This window comes from Carassius carassius, chromosome 28 (genome assembly GCF_963082965.1).
Source record: "Carassius carassius chromosome 28, fCarCar2.1, whole genome shotgun sequence".
NCBI classification, from domain to species: Eukaryota; Metazoa; Chordata; class Actinopteri; order Cypriniformes; family Cyprinidae; genus Carassius; species Carassius carassius.
The window spans coordinates 8883324-8907475 of NC_081782.1; the positions used below are offsets into that span (position 1 = coordinate 8883324).

The following is a 24152-nucleotide window of genomic DNA, read 5'->3' on the forward strand; positions in this document are numbered from 1 at the left end:
AAATACAGTATTACATATATTACATTTTAAGTATACTTATTGTTTGGAAATTATATGCTTTTGAAGACTGAACACCTAAGTACAATAAAATTGCATACAAATATTTATCAGTCTTAATGTAATCATTTTATTTTTTTCTAATTTGGCATTTACCAAATATATTCATTTTCAAACAGATATGTTGGCAAGACATACACATTGACTTCACTGAGTACCAGCAACTCTGTTCAGTAGAAGGGTAAAATTTATCCAGGTTTTAAACAACATGATTAAATCATGACAGAATTTTATTTTGGGATGAAATATCCTTTTAATTGAATTACACGTAAAGTGTCTCGCAAATTTATTCAGTCTTATTTTATTCCTACATTTTTTAGAATTAAAAATTTATATTCCTATTCATTTTCTCAAACATTTCCCAGTCACCTGGACGTCTTTGATTTGGACTCAGCGGGTGTACTTAGGCTCTCTGTCCACTAAGCGGCTGTGTGGCTCTTTGTTCCCTCACACACAGATTCTGGCTGTGACAGATTTTTCCCATCTCTTTGATTCATCCCAGTACACAACAACACACTGCTAGTTCTCTTTCTGTGGGATTTCAGGCGCTGCGGTATGAACGCAACGACCGGGACCCAGTCTGTTTCGATAGCGATGATGCATGCCGTGAATAGTTTTTTAAAGCCCAAGTAAATGCGCAAATAGTGTCTCTTTAAAAATAAAAGAGGAAGACGGCGGGACGGATTGGGAACGCGCGCTGTGGCGTTCTCCTTCTGTTCACCTAGAGTAAGTAGCTTTGTATATTTTAAAACTGAAACATTGAACACTGAACTCCACGGATTGCACGATGTGTTCGCTATATAAGACAGGTAGGTAGTTAATACACTGATAAAATCGCTATGTCGATGTTTTATGGTTGTTTTATACGTCCTTGTTTAGATTATGGCTGTTTGGTTGCTGTTGTTGAGGAGTGTGTGCGGCCTCGCGTCTTATTTACACATAAATTGTATGAGTTTATATATGTGAAGAAGGGTAATTATGCTGTAGTCGTGTTAAAATGTAAGCTGTGAAAACGCTGTCCTTCTGCCATTAATCTGGTTGGCTGTGTTTTAAAAGCTAAAATGGAATGGAATTTTTGGTCTTCGTCGGTATGTTCGACATCGATATCTGATTCGTGAATGAATCGTTATTTTAAGTCGGATCTTTTCAGTGAATCGATTGAACCTGTCCGCTAAACTGGTCTGAACAATTCGTTCAACAAATCGGTTCGAGCGGATCTTGAGTCATCTCAGGATCATTCCGAGTCATTGGACCGAACACCATTCTTTCGGACTTATTCATTTCGAAATGACTCGCAAGAATCCCCTCTTTCGGAGACTGAAATGCAAGCGAAATTTTTCATTAAAGATCTGTAAATACAATTCATTCAAAGGCATCTTATAAATAATTTAAACAGAACATGGACACACGCATTTACAATAAACGTCCTTATTTATCAAATGGAATTATAATTATTTATAAAATTAAATAATTATTATTAGTAATATATTGAATGATGCCACATGATAATGAACCGCTGAATCATTTTGTGAGCCAGTTTGTCGAAACGAGCTGTTCAAAAGAACCGATTCACGGAAATCAGGCGGTCTGAGCACAACTTGCCCATTCAAATTACATTTTTTGGGCTTCATATGCCTGTTTGAATATTTCTCCTCAGTGTGTAAACTAGACATATCTCAGTGAGTGCAACAGGATATTTTAATTGCTAATCTTTTACTCATTATACTCTTGACAGCTTCCTTACAACTTTACACTAAGGAGTGGGTTTTAGCCCATTTAATAAAATCCCATGATAGTGTTCAGTTAAAAAGAAAGAGATTACATGTGCTTTCTTGGCTGAGGCTGACATGCTGTTCCAACCACCAAAATATCCATTTTGTTTGAGGCCCTTAGCTTTTCCCCATAGATTTCAGATCTGACAAACCAGAGGCCCATTCCAGTCCGCAATCACTGCACAGCTTCATGTAGCACAAGGCATACTGTTCCAAGAAGATAAAGTCATATTTATTGTTTTTTATTGCTTTCTCACAGCCTGGAATTAGATTTTTAATCAACCAATATAGCATACTGTTTCTTGTTATTTTCTGAAGTATAGCTTGTGCATATGGACCTCTCAAGGAACCCTAGCGTAACACATTTTAAGACTCAAATTGAGTTTCTGAGTTCAAAGATGTAGTGTCAGGCTGCCATAGTCTCACAATGCTATATATGATGAAGGAGGTGGTGAAGGTCTGTCTGACGGACTGCTGGTGCCACTCCTCACCCCTTAACAGAGCCTTGATTTGCATATGGCCACTGACCGTTTTTGCCCTTCTCGAAGCTGCTGAAGTGGGTGATGGACTCATTGTATCAACTTACACACCTCCCATTTTGTATGGCATTATCCCATTGAAAGCTTATAAGATGTCTCATGATCTACCCCAGGACCTCAGGGGTGATGAGCTGGATGTAGATTTACCCTTCCTTATTAGTGAGGTCATTTCTCAGGTTACATGTGTTAAATGGCGTGGTTGTATTTTAGTGTTGGGCGATATGGTCATGTTTCAAATCGTCATATCGTCAGCCCGTGAGATCGACGATACACAATGTTATCGTACATGGGTGGAGCAAGAGAGAAACTCTTTGTTCATGTCACAGCATAACTATTTGGTGTAGGGCCATAGAATATACAGTTTGTACAATATAAAAACTATTACGCCTATGGGATGTCCCCACTTTTCACAAAAACAAACATTTGTGTGTGTGTGTGTGTGTGTGTGTGTGTGTGTGTGTGTGTGTGTGTGTGTGTGTGTGTCTGTGTGTGTGTGTGAGTGAGATGCGGTGCTGAAGTGAAATAGCTGTGCAGTTTGATAGCCGAATTATAATAGGCCGCCCGATAAAAATAATAATAATTATTATTATTATTTAATACATTAATAGGATAATAGGGCTGTCACTTTTTATTTGATATTTGAATATGCATTCGAACATGACGTGAAATATCCGTAATCGAACTATAAATAAAATATCCGGTTTTTAAAATGCCATGTGTAGCGAATTTTTTAAAGTCTATGATTAGACTGTTTGTTTTTTTATTTTATTCTTTGCCATCTTATCCAGTAAAGGGCACTCTAGACGTATTGTAGCGTAGGCCCATGACCAAATCAAGCGAATAATAGCTAGCTTACGGTGTACATTTTAGGACATCCTCAGACCTCAGTCATTAAATGAAAAGGCATCATGCCTCAGACTAAAAGGCTTCAGTCATCGGACAAAACGACATCGCGCCTCTGACTGAAAAGCTTCAGGTCCCAGGAAAAACGACGTCAGGTGTCAGGTCTCATACATTTAGGCATCAGACGAAACGGACTCAGGTGAAGTATCGCGTGTGACGTCACACGCACACCGTTCAGAGGAAGTGGTATACAATGGTTGATTGATGGCAAAAGGAGGTAAGCAGTGTCTGATATATTTTAACAGTTTTATTCAAATGTTACACTAATTAAGCGAAGAGAACATGCATTTTGAGAGTCATGTATGCACGTTTAAAAAGTTAGTAAGCCATATTGCAACCAGCGAGCTTTTATTTTGGCACAGTAGTAAAATTACCCTTACGAAAAATAACCATGGTTTTACTAATATATATATATATATATACAGGGTTTTTCCTACATTGAATTTTTTTTGGCGGCCGCCAAAACGATTTTTTGTCCCGCCAAAGCATTATTTGATCTGTAATTGGGTTTTGTGAGTGAAGCAGGTTACTGACGGGGTGACGGAGAGAACGAGCACAGCGCCCCCCGCGCGGGCACTCTCCGTCTTCAAGTCTGTCTTTGCTCGCTCCCTCACATCAAAATCAGCTGATCCCAGGGTCGTCGCTAGTGGGATGAAAGGTGGTGACGATTATAGGGGCACACGGCTGAGGGGGTCCCCTGGCGATCTCAACCGTCTGGCTGAGGCCAGCCTAAAAAGACGCTCAGGACAGTTGACAGGCCACTGCTGCTTGTGGTCACAAAAGCTTACCATTTTCACGTTTTTAAGCCTTGCCACTTGTCGATTTAAACAATAAAAAGAGTTTAAAGCATTCAAACACAAGACGCGGAAAAGCTCAACTGAGAAGCTGTTACTCGCGCACTGTGTTCGTTGCGCACACGGAGAGAGAGCCGCGTCTCACAGACAGCAACACTGAACTGAGCTCTCCTTTGTGAAGTTCTCCTCGAACTTCCTCCTGCACCTGAACGAACAACTACAAATCGCAGTTTAAACAAACAGAAAAGGATGTGAAAGAGCCCATTTCAGCACCGCGGTGTTCTGGTGTTCAGAGCTCATGCAGAGAGAGGCGTCTCAAAACGCTTGAACACTAAATTTGCCTTATTTTGCTCTTGTACCATCAAATACAAATACCGTCAAATTCATACCGTCTTGGAAAGTATGTTTGAAAAAAACTGTCGGTTATGTCTTAAGTGAAAGTAAAAAGCTTAGCAAAAAATTTGATGTGTATTATATTGGATGGATTCATTGTCTCTTAAAGTGACTGCGCCTAATTTAGCTATATAGCTGCTGTAATGTTAATCCAAGAAAATCAAAGAAAGAAAATCACACACTGTTCTTGACCGAATTACTTTGTAGTTTTAACAAGAATTAATGCACAATCAAACCAGCAATTATTCAGACACCAGATATATTTTTTTTTATATATTTTTTACTAGTAGGTGCAGGACACTATAATACATTTATGCAGGTGAGTATAGCAGGTGTGTGTGTTGACAAATCTTTTGCGATGTCCTAACAGCCAGGATTCCCACACAACACGTCCGCTAAGGTCTGATTTGTGACCTAATGACTCCTTTGAGCCGATTCATTATAATGAACGGTTAAAGCAATTGGTCTGCCCGTCAGTGTCTGAATCGGTGTATAACAAATCATTACTTCTTAGAAGAACATACACATCTGAAATGAGAAAGTAATTGTGCTTACCCCATTTAGCAAGATTAAGTAAAATTTAGCCTTAATCCACAGTATGCATAGGCCTATGACAATGTGTAGTAAATTACCTATAAAATAATTTAGTTTAAAGTTAGACTGGAGTGAGATGAAACTAGATCTGTTGCTATAGCTAGCTGCTAATTTTATTAAATTTTATATGGTAAAAAAATACACTATTACACCTTTTAACGTTACGTTTTTAATTGATATGATTATACTAAAATAATTATCAGGTCTATCAAAAAAGGATTTTATCTTAACTATGAAAGCCAGTCATGGAAAAATCACAGCTTTTTTTGCAAAGAGGGCAAGAAAAGATGACAGTGATCGTTTTTTCATGAATAGGATAAAAAAAAACTTTCTTTGTATTTGTTTTAAATTTAACATTTATTGTCAATATTGGACTTTCGGATCATCACTATCGTTACTGGGTTTATGGCGTCGAACCTCAACAGATGCACTAGGGGTGCGACACTCTGAAGACCATCCAGCAGTGGGACAGTGGACATGCTGGGGGTGTCATAGTCAAGTCAGCCTTTTTCTTTCCACCTTCCTGTTTCAGAAACCCCAGTTCCATCATGTTGACTATGGCTTTGGAACCAGGTCAGAGGAAAGGAGGAAGAAAGAGGAGGAGGGAGATTGTCAAGCGTTGCACTGTTTGGTTCAGTGCCTGCCTGACTGATTCCTGTTTATTCATCTAACCTGGAGTCACAAATGACAGTGCTTTCCCACAGAAATACTGCGGGTGTTTACTCCACATACAAGCCTTTTTGAATTGTGCTTCCAGGACAAATGCAGAAACAGCCATGAATCAAACCCGAACTGTTTTGTGTCACTATTCAAGAGATTTCGCCAATGAGTGGCTCTGTGGCATCCATCCAGTCAGTGATGCATTCAGATAGACTTACTTCCCATTACAGATAGCAGTGAGCTACTCCCTTTCAACCACGAATTATTCTACTTTGCAGACTTCACACTTCCTTCATTCACAGCCAGACGTCACAGACGGCGTAATTGATTGTGCCTCTGTCTAAGGTCTGTTTTGCAATTAGTTTTGCTCTTGTCCGTCTGCCAAGGTGTTAAAGCTGACTGGCTCACTTGAGAACGTGTGGAGGCTTTCCAGGTTCTCCCCCCGTGGGTCCGTTCTGTTCATCTGCTTGCAGAACAGCCATATTTTTGCTTCTGACTGCTCCATTTGCCTTTTTTGATTCGGAATATAATCACAAGACCTAATATTGTTATTTTCTATTTGTTAACTTCATTTTTGTCTGTTTATGTCGGATTGATTTTGTACCCAGCAGAGCAAGCGTTGTCTTTAATCTGTGTTTGCCAGTTTGAAGCCGGGCGGCGTTAAAGGAACAAAAAGGCCTGGTATTTGAGCATCTAGATTTAGCATTCTTTTGATCATGGCACACACTGCTTGGAAAGATCTGCTGTCAACAAACCCATGTTGTTGTTTTTTTTCCTTCCTCTCTTCAGTCTTGGTGAAAGAGCGTTTCTCTCACTTCTTTATTTTTTTTCCTGATTTGCTAGACCGTTTGTTATCTTTTTTAACTTGTGCTGATTTCACCCGATAGTTTCCCATCTGAAAAGTGTCTTGGTCTCTTTGGACATCTTCTGCATTTTCTGAGTGGTTTAAAACTGTACTCTCCCGCTTTGACGTTATTAGAGCTTTGTTAAATATTGATCACAGCGCACACTTGAGGAATCATTACATCAAAGCTTGTGTGCCAATAATGCATTTTATTCTCCTTTGAAGTCCTTCAGCCTTACGGTGTTTGGCGGTCTGTCAGATTTAACGCTATTAATGCAAAGTGAAACCTATTCCGGAAAAAAAAGCTTCTTGATAATGCCCTGGATAAGGCCTGTGAAAACACAACCTGCAGGCTTTAATTGGCCTTTATCGGCTGTCAAAACAAGTTTAGTGCTCTCAATCAGGATGGCTGGAGTCACTGCGACGGGGCCATGGTGCACTAATGTGGGTCAACACCCAAAATTTCTCATTGTTTCCTTGACCTATCATTGCCTAAGAATGTGGCTGTTTTGTATTTGGGTGATTTCTACTTTGTAAGAAGGGATGCAATCGTTGGGAGATTTACGTTTTAGGGCTGTCACTTTTTATTCGATATTTGAATATGCATTCGAACATGACTTGAAATATCCGTAATCGAACTATAAATAAAATATCCGATTTTTAAAATGCCATGTGTTGCGCATTTTTTACAGTCTATGATTAGACCATTTGTTTTTTATTTGATTCTTTGCCATCTTATCCAGTAGAGGGCACTCTAGACGTATTGTAGCATAGGCCCTTGACCAAATCAAGCGAATAAAAGCTAGTAGCCAGGCAGGTCTGTGTGCTCCGAACGTGTGTTCTCCACCCCGGGGAACATTGTAAATAAAAAGAGAGCTGTAGGTATTCGAATATATTCGAATACATTGCATGATATTCGATATTCATTAGAATTAGATTTTTCACAAAAGTGACAGCCCTATTACGTTTACAAATAATAACTCCATATTCATTTAGCAGATGCTTTTAACAAGACATTGTTGTTCTTTATTTTTATTTTTTTTACATTTATTTTATTTGCATTTCTTTTTTTGTAAACTGAATGATTAATTAATTACCCATCTACAGGGCCTTCTCAAAAAAATTAGCATGTTGTGATAGTTCATTATTTTCCATAATTTAATGATAAAAATTAAACTTTCATATATTTTAGATTCATTGCACACCAACTGAAATATTTCAGGTCTTTTATTGTTTTAATACTGATGATTTTGGCATACAGCTTTTCAAATTTTGGCAAATTAGCGTATTTCATCCGACCAATAAAAGAAAAGTGTTTTAATACAAAAAAAGTCAACCTTCAAATAATTATGTTCAGTTATGCACTCAATACTTGGTCGGGAATCCTTTTGCAAAAATGACTGCATCGATGCGGCGTGGCATGTAGGCAATCAGCCTGTGGCACTGCTGAGGTGTTATGGAGGCCCAGGATGCTTCGATAGCGGCCTTAAGCTCATCCAGAGTGTTGGGTCTTGCGTCTCTCAACTTTCTCTTCACAATATCCCACAGATTCTCTATGGGGTTCAGGTCAGGAGAGTTGGCAGGGCAATTGAGCACAGTAATACCATGGTCAGTAAACCATTTACCAGTGGTTTTGGCACTGTGAGCAGGTGCCAGGTCGTGCTGAAAAACGAAATCTTCATCTCCATAAAGCTTTTCAGCAGATGGAAGCATGAAGTGCTCCAAAATCTCCTGATAGCTAGCTGCATTGTCCCTGCCCTTGATAAAACACAGTGGACCAACACCAGCAGCTGACATGGCACCCCAGACCATCACTGACTGTGGGTACTTGACACTGGACTTCAGGCATTTTGGCATTTCCTTCTCCCCAGTCTTCATCCAGACTCTGGCACCTTGATTTCCGAATGACATGCAAAATTTGCTTTCATCCGAAAAAAGTACTTTGGACCACTGAGCAACAGTCCAGTGCTGCTTCTCGAATCGGTCCTTCTCCACAATCTTCCTCAGGGTCCGGTCACCTCTTCTCGTTGTGCAGCGTTTTTTGCCAAACTTTTTCCTTCCCACAGACTTCCCACTGAGGTGCCTTGATACAGCACTCTGGGAACAGCCTATTCGATCAGAAATTTCTTTATGTGTCTTACCTTCTCGCTTGAGGGTGTCAATGATGGCCTTCTGGACAGCAGTCAGGTCGGCAGTCTTACCCATGATTGCGGTTTTGAGTAATGAACCAGGCTGGGAGTTTCTAAAAGCCTCAGGAATCTTTTGCAGGTGTTTAGAGTTAATTAGTTGATTCAGATGATTAGGTTAATAGCTCGTTTAGAGAACCTTTTCATGATATGCTAATTTTTTTAGATAGGAATTTTGGGTTTTCATGAGCTGTATGCCAAAATCATCAGTATTAAAACAATGAAAGACCTGAAATATTTCAGTTGGTGTGCAATGAATCTAAAATATATGAAAGTTTAATTTTTATCATTACATTATGGAAAATAATGAACTTTATCACAATATGCTAATTTTTTGAGAAGGACCTGTATATCCCTGCTTCGAAGTTTATTTACAGCATTTACTGACCCACACGGCATTTGCAGAAAGCTCCAGATTTGCACTGAATTGGAACGATCGTTGTTCACAAATCTCTACAAATCCCCTGCCTCATGCTCTTTTATCTAACATTTTGGCTAATTAGTTGATTTTCAGCTGCCACAAAACCATTAATAATTCATTTTTTTTAATTCATCTTTATTTTGAAACTGGCCATTTCTAAATAATTTTATAAAAATAGCAGTAAGGTTTTATAGAAACCATAGTTATATTTAAACATGGTATTAAGCTATGCATGATTATACTTCCCAACTCATTATCAGTGCTTTGTCATCGAATTAGCATTGAAATAAGGCAAAGTAATATTAGTAAATCCAATTATTTGTTAAATGCGAATTTTAAAATACTCTTAAAATCAAGTTGTCTCTACATTAAGCAAGATGAATGTGAAAAGTGGACATCTCGCATCCATGCATCCTTTGAGCAGGTGATGGTATTCAGGCTTTTCTAAATGGAGTTTTTTAAAGCACTGCAGCATCTGGATGTCCACTGGCCTGCAGCCAGCTTGCAGGCAGGATATGATGCATTTCTTCTCCCATAATTCACATCATGTGTTGGATCTGAAAAGCTTCTGTGCACCATGTGACTTATTGACTAACCTGGATGAGTTTGCTAAATCCTTGGTTCAAGAGTTCACGACTGCTGCGGTTGGCAGTTGTTTTCTTATTCTCTGTCACGGACGTCTCTACTAGCTTTCTTGTCAGATCCACTTCCATTAATCTGTCAGTTTCTAACTAGGACTGGGTTGTTGTATAGAATTTTTGTGATGAATTCAATATTATATTGCTGCAGAAACAAAATTAAGTAACATTGTATATTGTGTAGATTTTTGGGGGCTTTTTTCTGTTTTCAGGGAACATGGTAGTGTTATGTTGAGATTTTAACAGCATAAATGACATCTTTAATTTAAACTTCAGTTTGAAAAATGTCAGTGTACTTTTGAAGTTTAACTAATTTCCTTGAATTCAGTTTGAACTTTTTCTTTAAATCATAAACTGTTTTCATAATTTGCATAATCACAGAAAAATTTAGAGCAATTTACATGCTTTAAATGTTTTAGTTCTAAAAGATATTGCTGTGTTTTAATGTATTGTTATATTGGTTCAGATAAATGATTTATTCAATATTATTCATATGTTCTATGATTTCTGTTGTTTGTTTGAACATAAAATTTACCAGTTTACTTGTTTGTTAAAAATGACCATTCCTATAAAAAACAATATATAGTCTGAATAGCATTCAAAGGTTTTGTAGCATGGTTGGCATAAATTGATCTAAAGTGACAGTAAATATATTTATAAAGTTGCAAAATATTAGTATTTTAAATTAAAGGGTTTGTTCACCCAGATAGCAAATTTATGTAATTAATAACTTACCCTCATGTTCGGTGTTCATCTTCAGTTCTCTCTTCACAGCAGTTCAGTCAGTGTAATGTTTGAGCGCATGCATTACTCCGGGATATTGGTTTGTTTGAACTCAGAGGGAGTGTCAGCCACATTAAAAAAAGTTAACAGCTTAAGTCATTTGTGGATTAATGCGTATTAGAGATGCGAACCGTTTAAAACGATTCAGTTCGATTTGGTGAACTGAATGATTCGTTCGCGAACCGGATATCCAGCTGCTTTGTTTTGAACTCTCTCTCACAACAGACACGGAAGAGAAGACAATGATGAATAAAGTCGTCGTTTTTGCTATTTTTGGACCAAAATGTATTTTTGTCACAAAAATACACCCTCTGATGTCACATGGACTACTTTGATGATGTTTTTCTTACCTTTCTGGACATGGACAGTATACCGTACACACAGCTTCAATGGAGGGACTGAGAGCTCTCGGACTAAATCTAAAATATCTTAAACTGTGTTCCGAAGGTAAACGGAGGTTTTACGGGTTTGAAACAACATCAGGGTAAGTTATTAATTACATAAATTTGCTATCTGGGTGAACTAACCCTTTAATGCTGTTAATTTAAAAAAATTTAAAAAAATTAAAAAAAAGTGACACTTCCGTTTTCAAATATTAATAAAAACTTTTAAACCTGTAGTGTAACAGTGAAATTCTGAAATTCTTCTTTTTTTTAATCACTGTTCCGTTCAGCTGTAAATCATGAAGTAGATTGGATTGAGGTCAAAGTACTTTCCTAGCTGTTTTTTTTAGTTTTTATATTACCTAAGAACTAGCAGCCAAACGGCCCCTTGCTTGTAAAACATCCCAGTAGTCATAATTCCTAAGCAGGTTACAGAACAGATGTATGAAGCACATTTAACATGAATAGTTTACATCTTGTCTGACTTTTTTTTTAATTACATTGGCTGTGAAGACAGTGAGTTGGTTTTCTGGATGAGTAAAAATCGAGATCTGGCATCCATTAGTAAAGGTTCTCAGAATACAGATCATAGTCCTGTGAAAAATAGCTCTGGAATGTATGGCCTTGGCTTTGTGCAGTCCGTGCCAACTCTGAGTGCACACATACATGCACTGCAACTCATCTCTGCTGTGTTCGTCTTCAGTTCAAAGCTCTTTGATATGGAGTGTTAGTGATGGGTCAGACGGGAGCTTCACAACAGGAAGTGAGAGTCTCAAGCAGGAAGGGTGAGTGGAAAGTAGGATGTTCAGAAATTCAGCTGATAATAAGCTCATCTATATATAATTGACTACAGCTCTTTGTACCTTGTATGCCTCAAACTCCAGGTGTTGACATCCCTGCATTTATTGTGAACAAGATAGTTTATTAGATTATCTTTTACTCTGCTGAGTTGGTGACATTCATATTACATTATTTAATGTAGTCTATGCACTAAACATGCTACAAACGTGTTTCTGGGACTTCTAAAGGCTTTGTAATGGAGCATCCTGTTCCCTATTTCCTGTCTCCAGACAGGAGGGAGATGAATTAATTCAGAAAGAATTCCTGAAATCCTCTTCCAGACAACAAGCAGCTTTGCACTAAATATAGGCATAATATTGCTTTTGAGGAGGAACTATTTTCAGGCCGAGTTATTTTATAGACCATAAAATTAATTTAAAAGGGAATGTTTTATTATAATTATTAATATTATTTAATTATCGTACAATTACAATTATCGTTAATTACAGTGTAAACAGTTTATTTATTTTAATAGTTAAATAGACTACATTTCTAAAGTTTGTGGCTGGTAAGAGTTTTTTTTTATGATTTTGAAAGAAGTATCTTATGCTCTCCAAGGCTGCACTTGTTTAATCATGAATACAGTAAAAACAGTAATATTGTGAAATAATAATAATAATTGTTCAATTGTAATAATAATTCAATAATAATAATAATTATAATAAACTTATTATATTGAAAGCACTATAATAAACTCTTAAACCTATCCTAGACCAAGGATTTTCCAGAAATCACAGTTCTCCTGTTTATTTTTCCGAGTTGCCATTACTTCCAGCCAAATAGGTCATACTCTTAGAAAACTACTCTTGTTTCGGTGACCTTTCTTGTTGTGCGTCGTCAAGGCATCGCAGCGTCTAAGCCGAATGACTAAGTAGATGCAAAATAGGCGCTTGGTTCAGTAGGGAACTAAAACAATACCTTTTCACTCCGAACCCAAACCTCAAGCCACTGAAATTGGCCACGAGAGGAATTTTTCCTCGAGCATTAAACAGTGCTCCCTGCTCTCTTGCCGGCATCCCTGCAGGCATGCATACGCTTTCATATCAGTTCACGGCGAAGCATCCTGTTTACATCACAAAATGTCTCCATGCCAACGAGAGGCTGGTGAGGGGTGCTGGGTCCTGGCAGTGCCATGTGGGCTTGGCTCAGGCTCGGCTATGTGCATTGTTTCACCGAAGCAGGGATTTCTCTGCCCTGTACTGAGAGGAGAGAGAAAGGGAGGGTTGAAATGGGGCAAGTAAGGAGGCAGGCATATGAGAACATCACCGCAAACTTGCACCCGTGCTCTGCAGACTCACACATTTTTAGCATTCCTGTTTCGCATCATAACCCAAAGCAGATATATGGAAACTTTGGAGCACTAGGATGTGGAGAGTACCGAGGTCTGAGGGTCGGTCAGGATTTGCATTAAGTAGCCAAAAAAAAAGGTAAATGATTTTTAATTTTAAATTAAGATTTGCTATTTGTCAATAATAGATTTTACGGTTTAGAAATCATTTTATTTAAACCTGGAAGTTTTTGAATGATACATTTTTTTTATGTGCAATATTACTAAATTCAATTATTTTATACATTATTTTAATTACACATCTATCTCTGTGTGTAAAATAAGAAATTGTCGCTGCAGTATATGTTGTAAAGGCCATTTACATACTCAGCATCTTAAAATGTTATAAAGCACTGTTTTTGCTAAATTTTGTTTGAAATGAGAGCTTATTATGTTAAATAAAATTCTTTATGGTCAAAGACATCTTACAGCCATTTTCTTCCGTCTAACCATCTAATTTATTGAGTTGAGATCATTCTAGTAGTTGCGGGTTGCTTCTTGATTTCAGCCACTATATGGTCTCACTCTGCGGTTTCATAAACACAATGAAAACTAATGCTAATCCTGCCTGGACTTACTTTGTTTTGGGGTGAGCTCAGCATGACTTTTTCTTAAGCTTATGTGTCTGTGCAAACTATCTCTTACTGGAATGATGATAATTTAGCTAAACTTTCCTCGCTGCAGTTCCTCCAAGCTAGTGCTGTTACTGAAGCTAAGCTGATGTTGTGTGATAACGTGTGCCCTGTGGGGCCAGTTTGGAAGAGTTCGGGCCAGATGATGGAACGGTCACATGACCCACTGGACCAGGGCTGCATTGTCATTGAATACTACATTTATTGTGTATTTTTATACCTTGCAGTTGTAAATGTTTGTTAAATATGTAAGTCCGCAAATAAGGTCACAGTATGTTGCTGGCTAACAGAGATGAGGGTTTTGTTGAAACTGCAAGAATGTTTTAGTATACACTGTAATTAAAAAATGTAGGGTTAGTGTGTTTTTTTTTTTTTTTAAGAAATGAAAGTTTAATTGCGAATAAATTATGATCCTTTGATCTTTCCGAGGAAGACAAAATCCATAAAGGAAGAGGTCTCACTGTTTCCAAAATTGTTAATAAATAGAATAATGTTTCTTCAGCAATGATTTTGAAGTATTATGTGTGACTATAAAAGTGGAGTAATGGCTGGTGAAAATGCAGCTTTGCATTTAAACAAAATAAAGCATTTGCAGTTTTATAAAATAAAATAATTTTGTGGTTGGGCCCATAAACCCGACACAAAAAGTCTCCTTAATGTTTAATTTAGTGTGATGCTTTTATATATGTATTATATGGATACACTTTCTGTCACCCAGCTCATCCAGGATTTCTCACCCTTGTATTTACTTCCAAACCTAGAATTCGACCTCACTTGTTTTTTGCTTCTTCCTCTTTCGTTTGCTTATTTCTGCCTGTGTCATTATATCTGCGAAATGTGTGGACTAAATACAAGCTGGTTAGTCTTAAAGCCAATAAGAAGCATGAGTTCAGACTATTAAATGGTTGATGGTTGGCAGTCAAAGATTTTTATAATGAACTGTATGGTTTCAAACCCTGTCCTTTTAACAGCTTGTTTGTGTATTTTTTATACTTTGAACAGAGCTAATGGGGAGATCGCACAGTCGGACACAAAGCTAGTGCGCTCAAGACCAGACAGTCATCTTCCCTCGTGTTGGTGACTCTGTACTGTCGTATTGGATGCAGCTTAACAAGCAGAAGAAGAGAAAGAAACGATTTCTCTCGCTCCAGTGGACTAGATTGTGTCCGGAATGATGAAAAAGTGAACTTGAATAGTTCCAGAAACCAAAGAAAGACGTGAGACGAGGGAGATACATTTTTTTGGGAGACTTTAGGTGGAAGTAGGCACCAGCGTTGACCGCGTGGCGTCGTTGGTCAGGTAAGAAATCCGGTCTCCCTGTAGGATGACCAGCCTTTTCCGACGCAGCAGCAGTAATGGAGGGTCTCGGGGCTCAGATACAGGTGAGCTCAACAACTCCAGGCCCAATCGGCAAGTTCGACGGCTGGAGTTCAACCAGGCCATGGAGGACTTTAAAACCATGTTCCCTAGCATGGACTATGAGGTGATTGAGTGCGTACTGCGCTCCAACAATGGGGCTGTGGATGCCACCATCGACCAACTCCTGCAGATGAGCATTGACGGACAAGACTCAGATGATAGTTCGGATTCAGATGACAGCATCCCACCAGAGGTCAGTGTCTTTAAAAGCATCTATTGTAACCCATATTGCCTATATTATCACATTTCTTCAGTGGAAGATGACATATATATGTATGTGTGTATATATATATATGTATATGTGTGTGTATATATATATGTATGTATATATATATATATATGTATATGTATGTATATATGTATATGTATATGTGTATATATATGTATATGTATATATATGTATGTATAAGAAAAGTGGTCTATACGGCTTAAGCTCTATATTACTGTTTATTTTATAAGTCTCCTGAAGTCATACAATAGTTTTTGCATCAGAAACCGACTGAAATTGGGACTAGGTTTTATTGCACTTTTTGGGGTGTGATAATCAATAGGTTTCTTACCCAAAGTCCTCCTACACCTGACTGCTCCGATAAGAGAGTGTGTCAGTATTGGGCCCCGAGATGGATCTGAGACACATTACAGTCTTATCTGTCTGTGTCTCTGTAACCGTCTGCTTCATGGCCCAGTGGAGATGCTCTGCCATTAGACTTCGATGCGATCCTAAGTGAAGCATAAACTGCAGTGCATTTTGTTTATATGTTTTTAAGGACATTCCCCACTGGTATATTTTTTACCTCTTGCATTATTTATAATCTTATGTTTAGATGGGGATGTGTTGAAACAGTATGTACTAGACTGCATATGCTGTTGGTATAAAAATCACTGCAAAATATTGATCTAAGGTACAATAAAAATAACCAGTCTAATATATAGCCTACATTTAATGGCAGTGATTTAATTTGAACAGAATTGTGTTTAATTTAATATTTAATTTAATTCAAATACAGTTATGGATACAGGAGATCCATAATTATAATTTAGATTTGTTATGATACCAGAATTTCACAAGCTAATCCTTATAGCAGTAATTTAATCAGATTTAATTGAATTATGATCAAATTATATTAAAGCAATGTCTCGTAGCTTTCAAGCAAAGATTAGTCGAGTATTATGTAATAAACTTCCCACGAAACCAATATTTTTGACATCCTTCTGCATTAATGGTTTTAGTACCTGGCCACTACTAAATAAATGAATGGATCTGTGCAGTGTAATTTGGTATTTATTTTCGTGATAAAAGTTTCAAGTTGCTGCTAATTGCATTTTGTTCTCTTATATCAGATTCTTGAGCGGACCCTCGAGCCAGACAGCTCAGATGAAGAGCCGCCCCCTGTCTACTCACCACCAACATATGCCATGCACATATATGACAGGAAATACCCAGATGCTCCTCCAGTTCCTCCACCCAGGTGATAAATAGCGCTTTGATGTTCTCTACTGATCATTCTTTCCAATTTCTACAAAGAAATGAGTTTGAGAGCTGTTTTAAACAAATTACTGAAACATCAGTCTTGGAAACATGTAATGGGGTCATCATGGATCTTGGCCTCCTTGTTCATTTAAGTTAACAGTTCTCTAAATGATGCCCCCTGGTGTTCATTAACCAAACTGCAGTTCTTGTTGATCCTTGTGTGTGTGGTTTCATAAACCATATGCATGTAATTCCATTTATCCACGGATCGTAATACCCATGAATTCACAAACATTAAAAAGGTTAGACACATCTGTAATTGAATTATGTGTCATCTGAAATCTGATCTGTTTTGAAATGAGTGTCAGTGACACTGCCCTCTGTTATCTTTCAGATTTGAGGCCCAACCTCCCCTTGGACACAGACAAGTGCAAGGTTACAAAAACTGGAACCCACCATTACTTGGCAATCTGCCTGACGACTTCCTGCGAATCCTGCCCCAACAGTTGGACAGTATACAGGTCAGCATTTATCATTTGATTCAATAAGAGTTCAAATAAGTAAGATTATGCTTTTTCATTTATTTATTTTTGTTTTAAATATTAAGTAATTTTTTGAGACTATTTACAAATTTATACTTTTAATCAGCAAGGATTTTCAACATTTTTACTGTTTTAACTATATTTCTATCAAAGAAATTAAGCCTTGGTGAGCATCAGAGACTTTTTTCAAAAATGTTTTTAAGAAATCTTACTGATCTCAGACTTTAAGTGGTGTATATCATAGACTTATCTAGAGTGTCACATTGCCTTTACCACCTTTACACTTAAGGGTTAAAAAGGGTCTGTATTTTCAGTTATCTATCTCAAACTCTGAGACCATGTGACCACTGGACGTGATGTCAAAAACTAGTACATGCTTTTATTTTGGCCTTGATCTTGCTCCAGCTCTTTTTTTCTTTATCAATGATATTAAAGATCCATTAATAGTTCACTGAGTTCCAGGAGTTTGATCATTAAAACATGCTAATGCAATGCAGGCCAGTGTACGGTTGTCTTGAAGCTCTTAAACTAAGCTTTTTTTAAACTTGGCTAAATAAAATATAATGGCGTCTTTGTTCTATACACAGCTATCCTGCATATGATGATCATTCATACATAAGACATTATATCGGTATTTTGAGGCAACAAGAGATTTATCATGTTAATAAGGTTCTCACTTCAGTGTTTTTCAGTAGAACCAATCTTCTCTCAACATGTATAGATTTTAAATGGAACTAAAATTTAAATGGAAATATAAAAAAACAAAGCCTGTTTTAAGCATATTTTCCATCCCATTAACATAGTGTGAACAGTTCTCTTCTACATTACCATAATGGGAAAATATATTAAATTATTATAGTATAGGATAATATAGACCAGTGATAAAATAAATAAAATTAACCTCATTTTTATGATTTAATGTTCATATTTGAGATGCTGACCATGTTTACTTTAAAAACTAGCTTTCGGGTTCTTCATGAGAATGTCTCATTTTTATTGTATATCCCTCTACCTTTCAATATTCTGCAGGGCTCTCAGAGTAGCATCTCCAAGCCCCCCTCCTCCTCAGTACCCCAGAAGGTCCCCACTGTGGCGTCCGTCACAGGAACAGGCGGTACTTCAGAGCAGGAACGCAAACTGAAGCAATATTTAGAGGATGAGCGTATTGCACTTTTCCTGCAGAATGAAGAGTTCATGAAGGAGCTGCAAAGGAACCGAGAGTTCCTCATTGCACTGGAAAGAGGTAGGAAGACACTCGCCCACACATTAAACGGGACAATGAGCAGTTTCTGGCATACTCCGCTTCCCCACTTTTCACAGTTCCACCTACACAAATCCTGAAGAGTCAATTCTTATGATAATTTACTCAACCCGGCTTTGAACGTTGCTGCTGACTGTTTCGGTTTCTCTCCAAGGCCATTAACAGTGTCTGTTTCTCACAGTGAGATTTTATGTTACTTGAATGATTCTCGTTGGACGAACTCATATCCTCATTGAATGTCAAGGCCTAGTTTTCGTTACATAACGACTGCCTTCTATGTTGTAGATCGATTGAAATACGAGTCAAAGAAATCCAAATCCAGTCATTCATCAGCTAGCATGGAGAACTCCACAGGTAGATATCATCCACCTGAACAGTGGCAGTTTATGTTTGTGTATGTGAGCATGTATGTCACACACTGTCTCTGTGCATATGCATAATTTTCTCTTTCAAAACTCCCAATCTTCACTTTTTAACCCTTTAAAGCCTGACAAATAATGTTTTTTGTTAAGTATAATATTTGTTACATCAGGCTTATATAGTATGAGATGGGAGAATATAGAGCTCATACTGAAGGGGAATAAAACATCAGTTTTCTGAGCAAAAATATAAAACTTGCCAATTCTGATAGCCCGAAAATTCTGATAGCTTGTAATGTAAATCAGTGAAATCTTAATAACATTATAGCAGACAACTTGCATAAATTGCAAATAAATATCAGTCATCACTTTATTTTTTCTAATATTGTAGTAAGGTGATAGTTAAATGCTTGCTATTATAGTCAAAACTAGTTTTAATTGTGGGGTGGAAAAAATATAATGCAATGCAATACAGTGGTGTTTGACAAAACCCTGTTGTATCAAATCTTTTTAAAACGGATCAGTGGATAATCAAACCTAAGTAAGTGTTAATTTAAAATGCTAACCATATAAAAGTTATTCATACATTTATATTACAGTAAAAAAAGACACTTCCGGGCCTTTTACCTTGAGAAAAAATTGTAATATCAATCAGGCATGTTGTACATTGTGTGCAACCGGTTTTTCATCAGTTTGGATCACGTTGATAATTCAGAGGCTTGTGATGCATTAGGCATTCTAATAGTAGAAAGTTTTGATAAACCTGTTTAAAATATAAAATTAACACACAACCATTTTGCAACCTTCGTACTGTAGTCATCAAGATGCTTTACTTTTTTCCCTGAAACACAGGTGACCATTATGCTTCGGGATCTGTAGAGACCTGCACAGCAGTCTCAGATGACGCTCTGTTTAGAGACAAGCTTAAGCACATGGGGAAGTGTAAGGATCTTGCCTAAAACACCCCAGTCCACTGGAAGATATTTGCGTATTCAGGATTTTACAGGGCATTAACATGTCTGTTGCGTTCTCATCTGCAGCAACCAGGAAGAAGCTGTTTGAAATTGCCCGAGGGTTCTCAGAGAAGACGAAGCGGAGGAAGTCTAAAAGAAGAACGCTGCTACGGCATCATTCGTATCTTTCAAAATGTGTCGGATAAACATTAGCCTAATTCAGTCCAATATGAGTAACAAGTAATCAGAATATTTTTAGGGCAAGTATGAAATAAAAATTAAGATACGGATGAGGAAATATTTAGAGATATAGGTTTAGTTACGATGCTGTGTTTTTACTGTTAAACTCAGTGGCTCCCCTTTTTTGTGTTCAGAAGGCTGTGAAAACCTTGCAAATGTTATTTATGATGCTTGGCACAGTAACTTTGATTCAGTTCAGTGTCGATTGTTTACTTTGACTGCCCTTTCTCAGATTGGGCACAGCCAACTCCACTGCCAACCTCCTAGATGATGTGGAAGGAAACCCATGTGGTATGACTTTCTTTCCAATTTTCCAAGCCATTATTTCTTTACATCTCTGGGTAATTGAAAGCATATTTGCTTGGGTAGAGTTCATTGCTCAGAATGCTGAAATGTTCATATTTTCAGCGATAAACTCTATGAACGTAATCAATTAATATTTTATTTTATACTATTATTATTGTAATATATATAAATTGACCCTCTAACATTTAGTTATTAGTATTCTTTTTCTATTCTATGTAGTTGCTTTAGTATTACTTTTTATTAAACAATAAATAAATAAACCTTGCTAAGAGTACTGCTTTAGACTAACGGGGCTTGTCACAGCACTTACATATTGTTTTTTTTTATTATTATTATTGCTTCTATTGTCCTCATTTGTAAATTGCTTCGGAACATCTGCTAAATGTTTAAATGTAAATATATACAAACATCCGTTCAAAGTGTCAGCAATATAACTTTTATTAATCAAATATGTTTCAATGAATCAAAAGGGACATTAAATAACTTTACATTGTTGCAAAAAAAAAATCTATTTCAGATAAATGTTGTTCTTTTCTATTATATTCCTCAAACTGTTTTTCTAGAACACTGACACTAGGTATACAGTCGTGGCCAAAAGTTTTGAGAATTAGATAAATATTGGAAATTGGAAAAGTTGCTGCTTAAGTTTTTATAATAGCAATTTGCATATACTCCAGAATGTTATGAAGAGTGATCAGATGAATTGCATAGTCCTTCTTTGCCATGAAAATTAACTTAATCCCAAAAAAACCTTTCCACTGCATTTCATTGCTGTCATTAAAGGACCTGCTGAGATCATTTCAGTAATCGTCTTGTTAACTCAGGTGAGAATGTTGACGAGCACAAGGCTGGAGATCATTATGTCAGGCTGATTGGGTTAGAATGGCAGTCTTGACATGTTAAAAGGAGGGTGATGCTTGAAATCATTGTTCACCATGGTGACCTGCAAAGAAACGCGTGCAGCCATCATTGCGTTGCATAAAAATGGCTTCACAGGCAAGGATATTGTGGCTACTAAGATTGCACTTAAATCAACAATTTATAGGATCATCAAGAACTTCAAGGAAAGAGGTTAAATTCTTGTAAAGAAGGCTTCAGGGCATCCAAGAAAGTCCAGCAAGCGCCAGGATGGTCTCCTAAAGAGGATTCAGCTGCGGGATCGGAGTGCCACCAGTGCAGAGCTTGCTCAGGAATGGCAGCAGGCAGGTGTGAGCGCATCTGCACGCACAGTGAGGCCAAGACTTTTGGAAGATGGCCTGGTGTCAAGAAGGGCAGCAAAGAAGCCACTTCTCTCCAAAAAAACATCAGGGACAGATTGATCTTCTGCAGAAAGTATAGTGAATGGACTGCTGAGGACTGGGGCAAAGCCATATTCTCCGATGAAGCCCCTTTCTGATTGTTTGGGGCATCTGGAAAAAGGCTTGTCCGGAGAAGAAAAGGTGAGCGCTACCATCAGTCCTGTGTCATGCCAACAGTAAAGCATCCTGACACCATTCATGTGTGGGGTTGCTTCTCATCCAAGGGAGTGGGCTCACTCACAATTCTGCTCAAAAACACAGCCATGAATAAAGAATGGTACCAAAACACCCTCCAACAGCAACTTCTTCCAACAATCCAACAACAGTTTGGTGAAGAACAATGCATTTTCCAGCACGATTGAGCACCGTGCCATAAGGCAAAAGTGATAACTAAGTGGCTCGGGGACCAGAATGTTGAAATTTTGGGTCCATGGCCTGGAAACTCCCCAGATCTTAATCCCATTGAGAACTTGTGGTCAATCCTCAAGAGGCGGGTGGACAAACAAAAACCCACTAATTCTGACAAACTCCAAGAAGTGATTATGAAAGAATGGGTTGCTATCAGTCAGGATTTGGCCCAGAAGTTGATTGAGAGCATCCCCAGTCGAATTGCAGAGGTCCTGAAAAAGAAGGGCCAACACTGCAAATACTGACTCTTTGCATAAATGTCATGTAATTGTCGATAAAAGCCTTTGAAACGTATGAAGTACATCACAGAAACAACTGAAACAAAGATCTAAAAGCAGTTTAGCAGCAAACTTTTTGAAAACTAATATTTATGTAATTCTCAAAACTTTTGGCCATGACTGTATATTTATGTATGTTATTTATTTATTTATTTATTATAATATTTATTTAGCAGCCTTTAATAATTGAAATGAGGCCATATTATGAATTCAGTTAACTGTGCAGCACTACTTTGGAGTAAATACCTTTTTAATTTTGAATGTCGTGTGTCTTTCTAGATGAAGAAAGTCAGCTTAGACGATTGGCTGCACAGGAAGAGGAGGAGCCACATAAGGAACCACTATCATGGTGAGGGTCTCACTATCAGTGAGATAAACCACTTTCCTGTTGTATCCTTTTGTATTTTCTAAACCCATTAGAGGGGCTTTTAATTTAACTTGTAAACAAATATAAGTTATGTTCGTGTGTGTGTATATATATGCGTGTATGTGTGTGTGTGTATGTATGTATGTGTTATATAACAATGCCAATATAGTGGTGTCATCACATTCCGTAAAAAGTATAACTGACATGATATCTAGTAACAGACCTCTTGCTAATTTCTTACCAGATCCCTCTGTGCTCTTGGGAAATTAGGGTTTCCATGGTGACCTCAGAATGACCCATGGCTGATAGCTCCTTATCTCAGTGGCTCCAGTGCTTAGCTCAGTGGCAGGCAATTGCAGACTCCAGAGGACCAGTCGAGGCTGGACTGCGTGATCATTTTGTAGCAGCCTTTTGCGAGCCTAAGATCATTGTTACCTACATTTGATTACTATTATAATTATTGTACTGTAACTGTTTGTTAATATTTGGTTTCATATGTAATACTCAACAGCTATAGTACTGATCTTCAACTATGTATTTTTCTTTTTTTATCCTAAACCATCTGAAACAAAATTCCCTTTTGGGTTTTTTTTGTTTGTTTGTTTTTTTGTTTTTGTATCTATATAATTAACCTGAGGAATTTAAATACACAGATATTTGATTTGTTTATTACTGTCCACAGTTAACGGTCAGTCATTTCAGCATATTAGTATAGAACACTTTTATTTTTAATAGACTTTCGGAGTCTAATCTGCACATTATTCATCAACGGCATTTCCTCAAAGAATGTACCCAGATCATCACGTCCATTATTTACTCATAAACCTTTCTTTATCATTGCATAATAAAAAAAATTTAGTCTGTTGTGATTTTAGGGTGCTGAATAGTCCATTTCCATACAACTTCTTCATAGTTAAATTCAGATGAGATGTCCCTCTTTAAGACTGAGGCAATGCACATCTTCTATGTAATACATCTTCGATTTCCAAAATTTGATTTCAGGCTTTTGTCTTTTTTTACACAAAAAAGAAAGGCTATCTTTTGACCCACTGAAGAGTTTGCCTTCTCATGTTTGCACTGCCATATCTGTTTTATAAAATATTTAAATACTTTTTTCAACCGTAAAAGTGATTGATTGAGCCAGCATAGTTGTCATCTAAACGTGTTTGTTTGTTTGTTTGTTTTTTCAGAATGAGCATAGAACAGTTTGAATGATGCTGTCATTGAACCAACCAAAACGCTGCTGTGTGCTTTGCTTTCTTTTTTTCTTGCAAATCAAACTGAATGATTTACCCTAACGCTGTGCTTCCAGTGACTGGTTGGAGGTCTAATTGCGATCAACCAATAAGAATGTGCCATTATGTTCCTTTTAGTGTTGTGCATCCTAGTATTGATTCAGTGTAAAGTGGCCCGTTGGAAAACACTGTGTGACAGTGATGTTTGTTTTATGTACATCAGATAGTCCAACAGTTAAATCTGTCAGT

General features: G+C 37.4%; 1 protein-coding gene and 1 long non-coding RNA gene across 4 annotated transcripts in view; both read left to right on the top strand.

Moving 5' to 3' along the window:
- The window catches only part of LOC132108398 (uncharacterized), a 143169-nt gene that overhangs the window by 109236 nt on the left and 9781 nt on the right, over positions 1–24152 (top strand). The window lies entirely within an intron of this gene.
- On the top strand, positions 515–23664 carry LOC132107861 (CUE domain-containing protein 1-like). Of its 3 annotated transcripts, XM_059514167.1 has the most exons (12): positions 515–783; positions 11671–11752; positions 14769–15378; positions 16527–16654; positions 17051–17177; positions 18228–18441; positions 18745–18813; positions 19671–19760; positions 19859–19952; positions 20244–20302; positions 22581–22650; positions 22913–23664. In XM_059514167.1, coding segments are annotated over exons 3-12 (1140 nt in total). In that variant the 5' UTR covers positions 515–783; positions 11671–11752; positions 14769–15090; the 3' UTR covers positions 22914–23664. The 3 variants fall into 3 exon arrangements, with proteins under 3 accessions (XP_059370150.1, XP_059370149.1, XP_059370148.1); XM_059514166.1 differs by lacking the exon at positions 11671–11752 and having other exon boundaries at positions 515–866; XM_059514165.1 differs by lacking the exon at positions 11671–11752.

Bases quoted from the DNA above. Each gene is read 5' to 3' on its own strand.
- LOC132107861 (XM_059514166.1), top strand. From the start codon at position 15,091: ATGACCAGCCTTTTCCGACGCAGCAGCAGTAATGGAGGGTCTCGGGGC. The intron at 17,178-18,227 runs GTCAGCATTTAT...AATATTCTGCAG, and splicing joins AACAGTTGGACAGTATACAG to GGCTCTCAGAGTAGCATCTC. The intron at 20,303-22,580 runs GTATGACTTTCT...GTGTCTTTCTAG, and splicing joins TGTGGAAGGAAACCCATGTG to ATGAAGAAAGTCAGCTTAGA.